This window comes from Mus caroli, unplaced genomic scaffold (assembly GCF_978045245.1).
Source record: "Mus caroli unplaced genomic scaffold, Mus_caroli_1 scaffold_10, whole genome shotgun sequence".
In the NCBI taxonomy this organism is placed as follows: domain Eukaryota; kingdom Metazoa; phylum Chordata; class Mammalia; order Rodentia; family Muridae; genus Mus; species Mus caroli.
This window is the reverse complement of record NW_028227265.1, coordinates 65151049-65168465: the sequence shown is the minus strand read 5'-3', so window position 1 is coordinate 65168465 and position 17417 is coordinate 65151049. Positions and strand designations below refer to the sequence as shown.

General features: G+C 44.2%; 1 protein-coding gene across 1 annotated transcript in view; it reads right to left on the bottom strand.

The window, feature by feature from the left end:
- The window catches only part of Cpe (carboxypeptidase E), a 108683-nt gene that overhangs the window by 21860 nt on the left and 69406 nt on the right, over window positions 1–17417 (bottom strand). The window contains exons 2-3 of the mRNA XM_021169884.3: window positions 3923–4119; window positions 2180–2347 (exon numbers count right to left, since the gene is read on the bottom strand). Coding sequence (XP_021025543.1) covers window positions 2180–2347; window positions 3923–4119 — 365 coding nt within the window. The remainder of the gene's footprint in view (window positions 1–2179; window positions 2348–3922; window positions 4120–17417) is intronic.

Sequence of the window (17417 nt, the reverse complement as noted above, 5' to 3'; positions counted from 1 at the left end):
AAGACATTTATGACTCAGAAGGAGAGAAGCTTGTCTCTTAATACCAGAGACTGTGAGACTCCTCTATGCACAGTCTGTGTCTCAAACTAGCATCTTCCATAAGCTCAGCCTGTAACCTAAATGCAGAACCCTACTACAGAACTTTGAGCCAAAAATCTGGAACTCTCCACCTCCCAGAGTCCCCTCCCAGTGTCTCTGCACACAATGGATGCCTGCCTGAACTCCAGCTGTTGATTTCCGTTGGGTTCATTCTTCAGACACAGCAATTCACTGGTGAGCCTTGTGTATACTTACTCATATGAGGCCCTCAGCTGACTATGTGTCAGGCTCAGCTATGAATCATCACAAGCAATGAACTGAAGTCTGAAGTCAAAGAGCTAGCCACCCTATAAATAAATGACTATGCTGTCAGACATATGCAGCTCTATAAGAACAGAAACCCCACTGCAGACATATTCGCAGAACACAAGGAACATCCAACAGGAGCTGTCTCTGAGAGGGGAAGGTCACGTGGAAAGGAAGGGAAGGGAAGAATATTCTAATCAATTAGAACAGCAGCCAATGTGAACACTGTATTGTTAGCAGATGGTACACTTCGGGGTATGACTAGAGCAGATGACCACCAGAGGCAGATTAAGGACTAAGTCAGCCAGCATCCACAGCATCCACAGGGCATCTATCTGAAGGGTCCCGGAGCTATAATGAGATTCTACTTTCCAAAACCTCACTTAAGAACATCCTGGAAGTAACAGACACCACAGGGCAGATGCAGCAGCACTTGGGGATAGAAGTAAAAGGATTTCAAAGGCTAGCCTGGGCTAAGTAGCAAGACCCTATCTCCAAAAAAACTGAAATAAATTAAAAAAAAAAAAAAAAAACAAAAAGGAAGAGAAGACAATGGGGCTGAACTAAGCCAGGAACTGAGATGGAAATGAATGGGATCAGGAGGTCAAGTCTTTGGGAAATAAGGGCTAATTGCTGTGAGCAGCGGCAGAAATAGGAAGTGAAAGACGCTGATGATAGGGATGAAGGAAACAAAAGCTGTTCTAAGGGGAAACACTTCTTTCTAGATAAGCTGAGCTTGGGGTCCTAGGTACCACCTGATAAGGGGACCCTGTGATCAAGGGCAACGGAACAACAGACGTTCCCTGGAGGTCTGGAAGGAATTAGAGATGTGGAATTTTAGGGGCTCTTAATACAGCTGATGGGAACACGCCAGGCAAGGATATGAGTACTGGGAAGTAGGGGAATGCAAGGGACCCGGAGGAAGGCTGTGTCTCCTCCAAGTCAGACAGGGTATGGAAAGAAACTCAGCAGAGTTGAGGAGCAATAGAAAAGGCAGGTATGAGAGTTTGACTATTTGTGGCCCAGGGAGTGGCACTATTTGGAGGTGTGGCCTTGTTGGAGTGGGAGTGGCCTTGTTGGAGTGGTGTGTCACTGTGGGCATGGGCTTTAGGACAGTCATGTAGCTGCCTGGAAGCCAGACTTTTAGCAGCCTTCAAATGAAGCTGTAGAACTCTCAGCTCCCCCAGCACCATGCCTGCCTGGATTCTGCCATGCTCCTGCCTTGATGGTAATGGACTGAACCTATGAATCTGTAAGCAGCCCCAATTAAATGTCCTTTATAAGAGTTGTCTTGCTCATGGAGTCTGTTTACAGCTGTAAAGCCCTCACTAAGACAGTAGGTGATTGGAAATTTTGCAGGAGAAGGTTTAGAGGGAAAGGACAAAGATCAACACTGTGGAGTCCTGGAGAACTTGGTGGTCAGGTGGGGGAAGGGCTTCCTCCAGCCAAGACTCACTGCTGTGTTTTCTGCCCCCCCCCAACCCGCTCCCTTCCTTTTTCACACTTTATCCATAGTCCTCAGAGTCAAGCAAAGTCCCAGACTCCAGCCGCTCCAGCCTTAGCCTTGAGTCAAACGCAACTCAAGATGTATACCACATACTACGCCCTGCACACAAGAGGGCAGAGGCAGGCAGATCTCTGAGTTCAGTGCCAGCCTAGACTACAGAGTAAGTTCCAGGACAGCCAAGACTAGAGAGAAACCGTGTCTTGAAAACAGAAAAAAACAAAAACAAAAACGATTCATGTCACTCCTGTGTCATTCACTATACAGAAGACACTGAAACATACTTCCCCAGCTATGCGGCAGACCCCGGGAAAGCCACACACATGCTACCTTTGAATTTTGGTCCACAATTTTCTTCAGATTCTTCAGCAGGTGATTGTTAGGACCGCCTTCTTTCTCGTTTACATACACGATCCTGTCCAGGTCTGGGAAGTTACGGTTAAGATCTATTCCCTGGGCGTTGCTGCGGCCCACAAACCAGTCCTTCAGCTCGCCGGGCTACACGAGACAACAGAAAAACCGCCACTGCTTATTAGTACTGTCAATACCTACTTAACGTCCCCATCACTGCCCTCAAAAACTAATTCCTGAGATTGTCTATTGCAATATCCTCCCAATACTGCTGTGTTCACTAAAATATTTGTTATAAGCATTTTGGAAAAAGGTAGTTTTAATGAATAATATTTTTAAATTAATAATAATTATATGTAAGCGATGTTTAGCAGATTTCAATAATTGTCGATACAAACTCACTGATTGTAGGTGACCTATTTAAAAATCACACCACCAACAATTAGCATCAAGTAACATTGCCTCTGTGGGTCACAGAAGTCTGATCTTTAAAACTACAAACGAATAAATAATCCTAAGAATTAAGATGAATTGGACATGAATCTCTTATGTGTTAATAACTTCAATGCCTTTTATGGGTTTCTTTTAAAGAAAAACTGTGCATTGTGCACTTATTTTTAAAAGGCTCTATATGTTTTTATAATAAAATGATCAGCATGAGAAAAGATAAATGTGTTTATAATGTTTAATTCTTATACAACATGCATCAAAATTTTACATTCTACACAATTAACAGAACATGTAAGAACTATAATGTCCATAATCTTGTCCAATCAAAATGTAAGCCCACGTATTTTCTCTGTAAAAGCCATTAGTGCCAGATATACATGCATGCCTTTAATGTCAGCACTCAAGAGGCAGAAGCAGAAGGATCCTTGTGAGTTCAAGGCCAGCCTGGTGTACAAAGCAAGTCCAAGCCACCTGAGCTACATAGTGAAACCCTGTCTCAAAAAAAAACCTTAACTTAATTTAAAAAGTCATTAGTCTTTAGCCTGACACTTAAAATATATACAATTATTTTTATTGTAAACCTGAGAATTTGGGGTCTGGATGCGAGAGTTGGGAGTGGCAGAGAGGGATGTCTTTAGCGATTTTCGTAAAACCAGCAATTAAACCTCTGTAAAATAATGACCTAATTGCAAGTCATGCTTCCTTCAGTCCAGCAGAGGGCGCAAGGACGCCAGTTCACCCAGCTGCAGGCAGTGCAGTAGGCACCACTTAAAGCGGTTCTCAACCCTTCCATGCCAGGACTGTTTAATACAATTCCTCTTGTTGTGGTGACTCCTCAAGCATAAAACCATTGTTGTTGCTACTTCACAACTATAATCTTGCTACTGCTATGAATCCTAATGAAAATATCTGTGTTTTCCGATGGCCTTAGGCAACCCCCATGAAATGGTGGCTCATTCCCAAGGGAACCATGACCCACAGGGTGAGAACCACTGCCTTAAAGGCAAATTTGCCTAGCCACAGCTACGAATAGAGAAGTGCCATTTGTTTAACAGTTCAGCAAAACACTATTAAAGTCTTAATTATTCACTAGATTTCCCATTAAAGCTTCTACTGAAGAACTCTCATTCTTGATATTCTAAACTTTGGACTGTCTCTCTCACACTCTGTGAACCCTAAGCATTACTATGGCTTCGCAGATAGACAAGTACACACGTATTAATATATTAGAAAGATGAAGAAGGCAGGCCACCTACCCTGCCGGGCACTCACCTGAGATGCTGCTTTCTCAAAGCCGTCAGGGTTCAAGGAAGGCATGATATGAATTCGGGTACTGTGGATCAGGTTGACAATTGTCTCATTGCCTTTCTGGTACTCATTACACAGGTACTGGGCCAAGAAAATGAGCAGTTCCCGTCCAACGGCCTCATTACCATGCATGTTCCCAATGTATTTAAATTCAGGTTCACCTAAAAGACCAAAACAATGCACAGTAAGAGGCACTTTCTGTGACACCAAAAAGAAGGCAGAGGACACTCGTGCTATGCTGACTTTTATCAACTTGACACAAACCTAGACATATCTGGGAAGAGAGAATCTTAACTGAGAAGGGCTTCTGCAAGACTGGCCTGTAGGCAAATTTGTAGGACATTTCCTTGACAAAAGGTTGATATGAGGGAGCCCAGCTCTCTGGGGGCTGTGCCACCACTGGGAGGTTGGTCCTCCAGAGTACAAGAGAACAGGCTTAGCAGCTGTGGAAGGCAAGCCAGTAAGCTGCACATGACCATGGCCTCTGCTTCAGCACCTGCCTCCATGTTCCTGCCTTGAGTTCCTGCCCCAGCTTCCTTTAATGAAGGACAGTAATGAGAAAGTGCAAGCCAAATAAAGCACCTTGCCCCAGAAGCTGGTTTTGGTCATGCTCTTTCTCATACCCATAGAAACGAGGCGAAGGCGCCAATATGTATTGTTTATCTACTAAGTTACTGTGAATAACCAACCGCTTCTTTGCCCTCTAAACAGAAAGTCTGAGAAATCTGCCTGGGATGTTCGACTATCCCAAACATCCAATGGCTCCATCCTTCCAGTCCTCTCTCCCTGCTGACCACCTCTTGCAAAACTGTGTCCACCCACAATTCTGGTGTGAAGGCTTGAGGTCCTTCCTACATCAGGGAAATAATTAAGGTTCACTGACGTCCCAAGATTCTTGCTCAATAAGGCCTGTTATCCTAACAGGAAGATAAAAGCATGAATTCTCTCTCCTCAATGAGGAAAGAGCCTGTGAAAACAAACACATTTCAGAGGAGTGCACCTGTGTGCCAGGAAGAGAGGGTTGATCACAAATCGTGTCTGCTCCACCTCCATCTTACATATCTCCAAGACTCAAGGAGGGAGTAACCTCTCTCTTATACCACCCAGAGTGAAGGGACTCAAGCCAGCTCACAAACATGACTCTGGCAGGTCTTTCCCTTCTCCCCAGTCTCTTCTGCTTTGCTTAAAACTGTTAGATTACATTCCTAAAGCTAGCCACCAAGGTCTATTCCCTTATTTGGCCAATTCCTCCTGAGGCTGACTGCCAAGGTTCACTTATCAAAGTATTGAAGTCCAGCAATCAAAAGATCCCTTTGGCTCACCTAATTAACAAGCCTAATTAAAATTATACACTCTACTCTAACACCCATTTTCCTATGTGCTGCATCTGTCTCCTCTCTATCCAGAGGCCGTCCTTGGTCCTACTCCAGACAAATACTCCTCCTCCCTCTCCCTGGTTCCCTTCCCAGACTTCTCCTTCACCCTTTATCTCCTGTCTTTGTCTCTTATTCCCTGGCCTGTGTCCCCCTGCAGCAAAGAAATCTGCTGTGTGCTGAGAACTTGCCCTTGGGAGTCCTGAGCTGATACCATTTCCTCCATGGAGTATAATCTTTTGTTATGGCAGCCCAACCAGGCCCACATCCTAATACTGATAAGACACTGTGTGCCCTTGTAGGTCATATCCTATACTTTGCTTCCTTACATAATCCTCAGCAAACATTTTAAAAGTAAATATTGTTACCCATCTCTAATTTATACATGGATGAGCTGAAATCCACACTGCTTAAGACACCTGACCTTGACTGGACAGCCTGTGAGACCAGAATGCAAATCTTAGCCTTCTGCACTGGATAAAAGTTTTCTATACTCTCTTCCCCTCTCCACTTCTCCCCCCCGCCCCGCCCCCGCCCCTATCCATAAAGATTAAAAGGAGACAAACTGTGTGGGATCAAACCCTGGTACCAGTTCTTACTGTTTGACCTTCTATAAGTCATTTCAGCTCTCATTTTCTCTGCTTCCCCATCTTAAAAATAGAGAAAACAACAGGTTGTACCCTGTAGAGAAGACAAGAAATAATGGCTGCATATGCCTGTACCTGGAAATAGCAACTGCCGTGAGTTTGCTGTCATTATTCCTAACAGTATCATGATGGCTGCTACATTATCTTGTCACTGTGAGATTCTTTGTCAGCCACAACCTATTAATCCATTGTAACTAATTACCCGGTGTAATAGGAGTGAGGTTGTTCCTGTTATCAAGATAGCACCAATGAAGCCTGAGGAGAGAGAGTGTTGCTGAAAGACTTTGAAATGAAATGCAGTTGCCCATTTCTACCGCTCACTCTCAGGGGCATTCTGGGAGGAGTCCTATTGCTCTAGAGCATGGCAGACAAGTGGTCCTCCCAAGTCCTGCGCCTCTGCTCCTGTCTGCATCACTACCTCAGTTTCCTCAGTGGAGAAGATGCTCTCACTTATAAAATCGTGAGACTGCTCCTCTGAGGATAAAGAGACAACACAGTCTCCCCCGCCCCAAATGTATTACTGAAATATTCTTTGCCTCTGACTGTAGTGGCTGCTCCCCATGCAAGTCTGTTCTTGGCTGTCCTTGTGTGTTCTCCTCCTGAGTTTATGCTAATCTTAATCTGAGGATCAGGTGGGAAGTGGGTCAGTGTTATTTATACACAACTCACTTTAAGGAAGAGTCTCTAACTAAACTACCTGCAAAGGACTGGTGAAGGGGCATGGGAGGGGAAGAGAAGGTGAAAGATGTTCCCTTCACTTCTGGCCTCATATCACTCTCTTTTCTTTCTGTGAAAACATAGCCTTAACTCTGTCCCTTACTGTGTGTGATGTCTACACGGGACACCTTCCCTTACTGAGAATAACATCTGCACCAGACCTTAATGAATATAACATCTGCACCAGACACCTTCCTTTACTGTGTAGAACATCTGGTTGGGGCACAAGAAAAACTGTTGCAGAGAGAGGGGAGTAGGAAAAGACTATAGTGAGAAAGTTAGGCTGCTACGACAGACTTCAAGTTGGCAGTTAAGGAGACTAGGCCTAAAAACTAGGCAAGTCCAGGCAAGTCAGTTACTAATAGAAAAAACCCCAGGCTCTAGCCTTCATGCCCAGGTAATAGAAAGTCCCAGCCACATGGCCTGAGGCAAGAACAATGGGTCAGCAGCAGTTTCCAGACTTCCTCAGCTACATCCTCAGTAACAGTTCCCAGACCTCCCCAGCAAGTTTCCAGCCCCCATACCCTGGTAATGGAAGGTCTGTAGAGATGGACCCAGCATTAACAGAGGTCACCAGCCCAGGAATTCGCTAATGTGCTTGAAAGCAATCCTGAAGCTTACTTGGGGGTCTCTCTAACTTGGTAATGGGAGACCCCAGCATGCTGGACTTCTGCAGAATAAAACACTCTTTTCGTTTCCATGCTATGTGGGTCCAGGGTATCATTCTTCAGGGATTCATGGATCCTTACACTAGATAAGAGAACAGAGAGAGATGAGAATGGAAGAGAGAGGAGAAATTAAGATGAAAGAAGAGGGGAGAGAATGAAGATTAGAGGGGAGGAAGAGAGGGGAGAAAGAAGATGGAGAATGGGGGAGAAAGAGACGATAAACACAGGCAAAAATGATATAGAGAGGGAGAGGATGAAGAGCGATGAGAGAATGAGAAGAGAGGTGGGGTGGAAAGGATGGAGAAAGAGGAAAAGGGAGACGAAGTTGCATGCAAATAAAGGTGAGAAACCATCTCACAGTGTGCTTGGGTGGGCACTGTGGTCCCCCCACCCAGCACACTGTGAGATGGTGTCACTGTTCCCTATGCCATACTTGCTTGGGACTCTAGATAGCTTGGTCAAAAATATTTCATGATTGTTTCTGGTTTTTGCCTGTGCAGGAAATTTCTTTCATAGCAACTCTACCAAAAATATGTTTACTATACTTATGAGTAGATTTAAAAAACAAAACAAAACATTCTTTGGGTAAACATGAGACAACATATATGATTATAATGAATGTACTAATATATTGAAATTTAAAAATCAAGGTAATTGTGACAGCACAAAATAAGGAAAGTTATCCCTGACCTCAGAGAGAAATTGGGCCGTTACACAGTGCTAGCTCCAGAATATGAAAAGCTCATTCTTTTTAGGAGGCTGATGTGACATGGGAGATGGAGTCACGACAATTAAAGATAATATTTGTTGGATTGCATATAAATCCTCTGGGACTACAAGAAACTGAGAAGCAAATAAAACAGCAAATAAGAATTCCTAAACTCTAGGAACTCAGGGTGTGAGGACACAGCTGTGTGCATGAATGCTCTCAGGGATGAAGTACCAATGTGGGACTGTTGGCCACACCATGACCCTGCTTCAAGATTCTAAACCACACTCTCTCCTGCACCTCATAGGCCTCCCCGCAGCTCTGATCCCACCTAAAGCCAGAGTGAACCTTTTGTTAAGAAATAACTTTTCATTGTCATTATTGCTGTGCATATGCCCTTATGTGTATGATGTGCGAGGGACACAGAAGATGTGTGGATGTCAGAGGACCACTCTAAGGAGCCGGTTCTCTCCTGCCTTCACGTGGGTCCAGGGATCGAACTCCGGTCTTCAAGTTTGTGAAGCAAATTCTTTACCTGCTGGGACATCTTGCTGTATCCAAGTTATCTTTAAAAAATCACAACTCTCTTAAGATCCTATCAATAACTACCCACTTTCTCCTAGTGTATATACCAAAATTCTCTACATGGCCTAGATTTGACCAACCCAAAAGTTTCGGAGCTGCGGCCTTTTCTCTTTCAATCATACTCCCTACAGCCGAGGTGCTACCACCCAGAATGTACAAATTAACACGAGAGCAAACTTGGTTTTTTTATCTTCCCATTCTTCTAATCACAAATAACCATCAACACACCATGACCTTGTAACACACGCTGCGAGGCCTTTGCACTGTTAGCACCTCAATTTGGAATTATATATTAATCACTGTGACGAGATTCCCTCCCCTCCCACATGAAGCCTGCAAGTTCAATTAGAGGTGAAATGGCAGCCATAGTGTGCAGGGAACCTGTAATGTGAAAAGACCCTAATAAATAGTAATCCAGGGAAACCTTGAGTGAGTGCTAAACATCCAAATCCCATCCCACAGTGAAAGGGGGTAAGTGAAAACCTGAAGGGAACTCGGGGCATCCTAAAGGAACTCTGCAGCCCATGGAGAATATTTAGAAGCCTCGGTAGCTTGCTGTCCTAGTGGAAAGTCCGGAGTGGGGGCAACAGGGTTGCGAACAGCTGATTTCCCAAGAAAGAGATTAATCTCCATGGCCACCACAAAACCTTGCCAGGCAAGAGTTCTCTAATTGTTACTTTGTTTGTAGAGGCTCGACAACAGCTTCTGAAGAAACTGCTTTCAGAACCCTTAATCCCAACACAGAGACTCCGTTGAAGACTTCCAGTGGGAATGAATGGTCCTCCCACTGCCAGCCTGGCTTCAATTTATCGGGGAGCTGAGGGGAGCTGAGGGACAGGTGGTGGCATTTGTCTTCCTGTTTATGGTGTGTTCGGGAAAGAACGAGGCCCAGGTTCTCCAGGGCTGAAGCTGCCAGGTGCGGCACGCCTCATGGATGTAACTGATGATGCACATGAGCTCCGTTATCCCTCTCCTAGCAACTGGAAAGCCAAGAGCATCACAAAGCACAATTTCCTCGCTCACTATCAAATTCATTTCATCGTTGGGTAACAAATGCCAACTTCCAGGGTTGGCAATTGAAGATTAGCACAGGAGCAGGTAGATTGCACACGGGCGCTCAGAAAGCTTGCTTTCCATACCCCATCAATTACCACACAGTTCCTTTTTTAAAAATGTATTTACATTTCAAGTGTTATCTATCCCCTTTCCCAGTTTCCCCCCTCCTGGAAACCCCCTATCCCATCTCCCTTCCCCTGCTTCTATGACGGTGTTCCTCCATCCACAAACCACTTCTGCCTTGCCAACTCGATTCCCCTACACTGGAGTATCTATGGACCCTTCATAGGACCAAGGACCTCTCCTCCCATTGATGCATGACAAGGCCATCCTCTGCTATATATACACCTGGAGCCATGTGTACTCCTTGGTTGGTGGCTTAGTCCCTGGGAGCTCTGGGGGTGGGAGGGTCCTGGTTAGTTGATATTATTGTTCTTCCTATGGGGTTGCAAACCCCTTCAGCTTCTACAGTCCTTTCTCTAACTCTTCCATTGGGGACCCCACGCTCAGTCCAATGGTTGGCTGAGAGCACCTGCCTCTGTATATGTCAGGCTCTGGCACAGCCTCTCAGGCGACAGCTATATCAGGCTCCTGTCAGCAAGCACTTCTTGGCATCCACAATAGTGTCAGAGTTTGGTGTCAGTATCTGGTATGAATCCCCAGGTGGGACAATATCTGGATGGCCTTTCCTTCAGTCTCTGCTCTACACTTTATCTCCATATTTGCTCCCATGAGTTATTTGTTCCCCTTTCTAAGAAGGACCAAAGCATCCACACTTTGGTCTTCCTTCTTCTTAAGCTTCATGTACCTCACAGTTATTATTAAGCTATCAGTATTGAAGTTTTTTCACAAGGCAATAGTCCTCCATCGAGGTGTTATTAAAAGGCAGTTATCATACATAGAGAACCCTATTTAATACGGTTCTCTATTAATTATCTAAAAAATATCAAGTTTCTTTTGTCGTAGGTAGCATGGAATAACTAATCTACCTGATAAGATTGGCACTGTCATTAACACAAGTAACACAAGTATACTTTTGTGTGTCAGCTTGACACAAGCTAGACCCATCAAAGGAAGGAGACTCAGTTGAGCAAATGTCCCCAAGAGATATCTAGCTGTAAGGCATTTTCTCAAGTAATGATCAAGTGGGGAGGACTAAGACCATTGTTAGTGGTGTCATCCCTGGGCTGGTGGTTTTGGGTTCTATAAGAAAGCAGTCTTAGCAAACCATGAACGAGCAAGTCAGTTAGCAGCATCCCTCCATGACCTCACACCAGCTCCTGCCTTCCGGTTCCAGCTCTGCTTGAGTTCCTGTCCTGACTTCCTCTAGGGATGGATTGTGGCCAGAAAGTGAAAGAGAAACCCTTGCCTCCCCAACGTGCTTTTTGGTCATGGTGTTTTGTCAAAGCAATAGAAACCCTGACTAAGATAACAAGGTAAGAACAGTCTCTGTTTTAAAAATAAAATCCACAAAGGTTTGTTTTCATTTTTATTCTTTAAGATAACCCTTGCTAAGTAGCCTAGACTGGGCCTCTTCAGTACTTGGATTGTAACAGGTAGATATTACCAAACCTGGCAAGAGCCCCAAAAGGCAGAAATGAATCATAAATCCCAACCTAGAGCAGCAAAAGAACTTTAAGCCTATTCTTACTACTCTTAACTTGCTAAATCTATATATTAGTATGACTTGAAATAAATATATCAGAAAACACCATTTAAAGAAATTTTTCTTGCCACAAAAATGTTAATGTTTTACTCCTGAGAAATACACCCACTAGGCTTAATATGTAGATACAGTTTGAAGCAGTAGGCAAGCTAGCAACATTAGCTCTCAAATGTAGGGAATATGAATAGTCTGAAACAATCTGAGAGGCTTTAAAGCAGAGGTTCAGAGCCCAATAGGCTAGTCTAAAAGAAATATTCAAATGGGGCCAGGGAGATGTCTCATCTGGTAAAGGTGCATGCTGTCGACCCTCAGGATCTGAGTTTGATCCTCAACACACATATACAATAAATAAAATTTCATCTAAAAAAGATTTTAAAGAAACAGCCAACTGTAAAGACAAATGTAAAAATAGTATATCTTCTATATTTCCTATGAGAGAGAGAGAGAGAGAGAGAGAGAGAGAGAGAGAGAGAGAGAGAGAGAGAGAAACCATTTTAGCCCTTTTCCTCATAGAAACACCAGATAGGCTGACTAACCACTGTGTACTGCATTGGCTAGGGAGGTTGGATTGCCTCAGCATGGAGAAATTTATTGTCAGAAAATGAGACACTATGATGGTTTGTATATGCTTGGCCCATGGAGTGGCACTATTGTGTGGCCCTGTTGGAGTGAGTGTGGCCCTGTTGGAGTAGGTGTGCCATGGTGGGTGTGGGCTTTAAGACCCTCATCCTAGCTGCCTATAAGTCAGTATTCTACTAGCAGCCTTCAGATGAAGATGTAGAACTCTCAGCTCCTGCACCATGTCTGCCTGGATGCCGTCATGTGTCATGCTTTGATGATAATGGACTGATCCTCTGAACCTGTAAGCCTGCCCCAATTAAACGTTGTCCTTACAAGAGTTGCCTTGGTCATGGTGCCTATTCACAGCAGTAAAACCCTAACTAAGACACATACTGAGTGTGAAAGTGAGAGATAAATTGTGAGACTCCATACCAGCTACCAGAGCACCATATGTGTTTAGGAACAATAAGGAGCATAAAGATAGGAACAAGCTTGAATAATATCAATGGAACCCTCCAGTGATTCAGCCTGAAAACTGATGAAGCACACACCAAGATGAATCTACTCATCTACCAACATTTTATTACAAAAGAATCCCTGTTCGCACGGGAGGTACACTCACTGCCCAGTCACACAGGGAGGCTGGCTCTAGAACACTCCAAAGATAGCAAAACATGAGGCAGCTCAAGACCCTCGTGTGTATGTAACCTCTCCCCTTTCTCCTCCGTACTTGACATCGTCCAGACTACAAGGTAATGTTTAACACAGAGCAAATACCATGCAAATAACTGTTGGTGACGTGCTCCTACAGGGTAGCAAGCAGCAAAACGACTGTACATGTTCAGTGTGGGCGAATTTTCAAAATATTTTGAGGGGATTAGAGAGACAGCCCTGTGTTTCAGTGCGGGGCAGAGGGTGCCAGGGAGATAAAGGGAATGGGGAAAACTCGAGTCCTGCCAGAATTCCAGTGCTCTGGGTAGGCAGATGCAGAAGGACCGCCCATGCTTTCCATGAGGCCCCAGGTGGGTCTGGCTGTGTGACGCCACTGACCCCAGCTCGGTGAGTGGTGGACAAGTGGCAGTACCAGGTTCTCAGCCTCAGGCATCTCAGACACCGTTGGATACCTCGGAAGAGCTGAGAACAGAATGGGAGTCCCCGGGGATGGCTCCTTCAGCCCCAGGGCTGAAGGGAGGAGAGGGCAGGGAGAGAGGGGGCACTGGGTGGTTCTCATGTGGAAGAGAGAGTCCTTGGTCCGGTCAATGGCTGGAGCACAGGAAGGCCTTCCGGCCGGAGGTTAAACACAGCTCCTAAGGGAAAAGTCTATCCCATCATTCAAGTACGGTGGGCTTTGATGAGCAGAGACAGTCTATGGTTTTAGAGTTTTATTGTAGAAAGGCAGGGAGAAAGAGAGAAGGTAGAAAGAGGGAGAGAGGCCAGCCATGGCTGCTTGGAGAGAAAGAGGAAGGGAGAGATAGGAGGGCTAGAGAGTAAGAAAGGTGAGAGCTAAAGAGAGCAAGGAGGGACCAAGCAGCCCCTTTTATAGTGGGCTGATCTGTCAGGTAACTGGGGAGGAGCATACCTGGCTATAATCAGGTAACTGTGGGAGTGGAGTCTAGCTAGAATGCCAGGAGCTTGGGACATTTGTCTGCATGACTGATAGTCACACACCTCTCCTGTTGGGCTGTGGAGGTGGTAACTTCGACAGGAGCCAGGGGTCCAGGAGACATGATCAAACATTTTCCATCCCATGTAGGTGGAAATCACCACCCATCGAATCCCCCGGGGTTCAAGACCTATGCTCAACTGGAGACCAAGCTGATTGTGTGCAACCCACTGCCCCACAGTTCAGAGCACATACTGCTCTTTGGTTCCCAGCACCCACAACTGCCTGTATATCCAGCTCCAAAGAATTGGATACCTCTAACCTCTATGGACACCTATAAGAACATGGCAAACACTCAGACAAACAAGCACATGTGCACACACACACACACACACTTAAGCACATGTGCACACACACACACTTAGGATAATAAAATAATATTTAAAAAAAATACTGTTGAATAGCACGTGTCCATAAACAAAATGCCATGTCTCAAGGACACTACAGTGGTACAATGACTTTGAGAAATGGACAAAGGCCGTAATGACATCCCAGTCATTAAGCTGATCTGACTCACAAACTGCTTGCAGGTAGTGGAACACTGCAACAGATGGGCCCTTTCATCAATGGGCCCTCTCCCTGCTGTGGTAAGGATGGCATAAGCCCATTAGTGCTGCAAAGTGCTTCCATTCATTTGACAATCAGCACTGTTACAGCTATAAATCATCTTTGCAGGAGCAAAACCCTGCCAGTTAGTTATTGAAACATCAATAAGGACATCATTAATTGGCTCCTGCTTTAGAACGATGTTAGCAGGCTTTTGTATTTTTAATGCTGAGGATATTTCTTAAGGAAATGCAAAACACCAAGAGTCAGATAAGCAATGGAAGAAGTGAGTTTACTCAAAACACCCATGGAAGGAGTTACAGAGACAAAGTTTAGAGCTGAGACGAAAGGATGGACCATCTAAAGACTGCCATATCTGGGGATCCATCACATAATCAGCCTCCAAACGCTGACACCATTGCATACACTAGCAAGATTTTGCTGAAAGGACCCTGATATAGCTGTCTCTTATGAGACTATGCCGGGGCCTAGTAAACAGAAGTGGATGCTCACAGTCAGCTATTGGATGGATCACAGGGCCCCCAATGGAGGAGCTAGAGAAAGTACCCAAGGAGCTAAAGAGATCTGCAACCCTATAGGTGGAACAAAAATATCAACTAACCAGTACCCCCCAGAGCTCGTGTCTCTAGCTGCATATGTAGCAGAAGATGGCCTAGTCGGCCATCAGTGGAAAGAGAGGCCCATTGGTCATGTAAACTTTATATGCCTCAGTACAGGGGAACACCAGGGCCAAGAAGTGGGAGTAGGTGGGTAGGGGAGGTGGGGGAGGGTATGGGGGACTTTTGGGATAGCACTGGAAATGTAAATGAAGAAAATACCTAATAAAAAAAAAAAGAATTGGTGTGTCTTCTACACAATAAATGATAGAAAAATAAGGAAAGAAAAGAAGATTTAGATACATATACACACATATATATTCATATACATATATGTGTGTATGTGTGTGCATATATATGTGTGTGTGTTGCAAAAAGAAATTACAGACCACTATAGTCTCCCATTTTGTTTTTTTTATTGCCTTTAAAACCATATTGAAAAAACAAGCCAATTAACTTAACATCTTAAAGTGTGGTCTTACTTAACTGACTTTTTTTTAATAGCTGCTGAAAGTAGAAGACGTTGCTCAGCTATTTTTATCAGATATAGACTGTTTCTTTAAAGCTTTAGTTTGTATTTTCAGTTCTGTGTGCATATGGGGTTTTGAGTCTGTGGCGATGGGTATGCACATATAAAGGTAAGTGCCCTTGAAGTCCAGAAGAAGGTATTGGTTCCCCTGGAACTGAAGTTACAGGTGGTTCTGAGCTGCCCACTGTGGGAACAGAGAGGTGAACTCAGGTCCCTAAAAATGTGGTACTAACCCTACTAACCGCTAAGCCACCTCTCCAGCCCCATTTTTGAAAACATTAAATTATGCACTGGATATTAGCATTACTTTATAACTCTTTTACATATGACTTCTAGAATGTTTCTAGTTTGATCCTCATTGAACAAAAGGGGATGACCCCAACAACGAAGATCTCCTCTTCTTCCAAAGCTCATAAGATGAGTTGAGTTTCAACCATTGTCTAAATGACGTTGGTCCTCTCAAATGAAGTCAGTTGGTGTCTTCAGGGAAGACACTGGAGAGTCAGTACATGTTCACACACAGCCACAGCGGTGTGTGGTATGTGTTTTAACAGTTACCCCTAGTGTGTAACATTGCCTGTTTGTAGTGCATAAACGCTTCCACCCTGGACAACTTGTAACTCCCAATGCTAGGTCATTGCACTGAAAACTCAAAATAGGCTCTCACAAACCAGTACAGTGCATGTCAGTGTACCACAGCACATGCCAAGAGAGGACTGGGGATGAATAGCTCCTGGGTTCCCCACCAAAGGAAATCAGAACTATGAACAGACTAGACCCTTCTCTGGGTTTATGCTTTGGTCCATCTCATGTTCGTAGGGCCAGGGCTGCAGTTGAATGGAGGAGCACCTACCAACTGTGCACAGGCCCTGGATTTGATCTCCAACCCTTTACAAGATTAAATTATTATGCTAAGAAAATGAGAAGTCATGATTTTGATTTCTGTTATATTCATATTGACATGTATTTAAAAACTCTGTGGCATTATTAATTCGATGAAGGGGAAAGGTACAAGCCTAGGAAATTTTGTTGTTGTTGTTGTTGTTTGGTGGTGGTTGTTGTTGTTGTTGTTGTTGTTTTGACTAAGCTGGTTAATCCAGCAGTTTCCGCTTCACCACATTCTGCTGTCCTTTAGCACAACACTAGCTCCGAGAAATCACAGAAAATGTTTTAGTCTAATCATAAGAGCCAAAGCTAACTTGTAAGCCCCACCTGCTCAAGGACCAGGTAACTTCCCAGACTACGGGGAGTTGTAGTTCTTGGAAAATAACAAAGCCACATGGGAATTTGCCCTTAAAAAGCTCCTACAACAAGTGACTTTTGGCCATCCACTGGGATTCCAGGGAGTGGAGCTGATTAGAGTCCATCCTGGTCAGTATTTAGTTAATGCTTGCTCCAATTTGGCTCAAAATTGTGGAACTGGTTTTTCTCTTGAGAATCTCTCTCAGGATTAAAACAAGCTGTTAAGATTTTATTTTAATATGTATTTTCAGTAACATCAGGTGTCTAACACACATCTGCCTCTTCTTACCAGCAAGACTATTCTCATGATGGAAAGTGCAATAATGGCCCATTCACTGACATCCCTAAGATACAGGTCATGAGCCATGTAAGTTGTCTTAGAAATAAGTCTTTAAATTGTTAACGCAAAACACCTCATTGTTAGTGTCCCAGGAGAAGTGGTCCCCGAAAACTCTCAAAAGCCAAAGGTTTGTCCAAGAATATCTTGGACAGAAGCTTTCAAGTGCAAATGAGAGTTGTCTTAATGAAAAAACCTGATAATCAAAAATCTTTCTGCAGATAGCTGTCCCACAGAAAAAGGAGTGATCCTTTAAGTATTGTGGCTTCTTGCAACTACGCCAAGCACTAGTTGGAATGTCCATGTGAATACATTTGCTAAGAACCCTTCTGAATCTTGACATAACTTTTAAAACTCTCAATTCCTAGCCACGGGAGAGAACTCTCTTGGAAGACTCTGCTGCCCTTGGGGAATGATCTTAGCAAAGCAAATACAAAATACATAATGGAAGGATAAATGTATCTAAGAGGCAATGAACAAAACTGAATTAAACAAGCTGGCTTTAGAAAGTGGGGGAGAGATCTGGGATCAAATCCCCTTTTC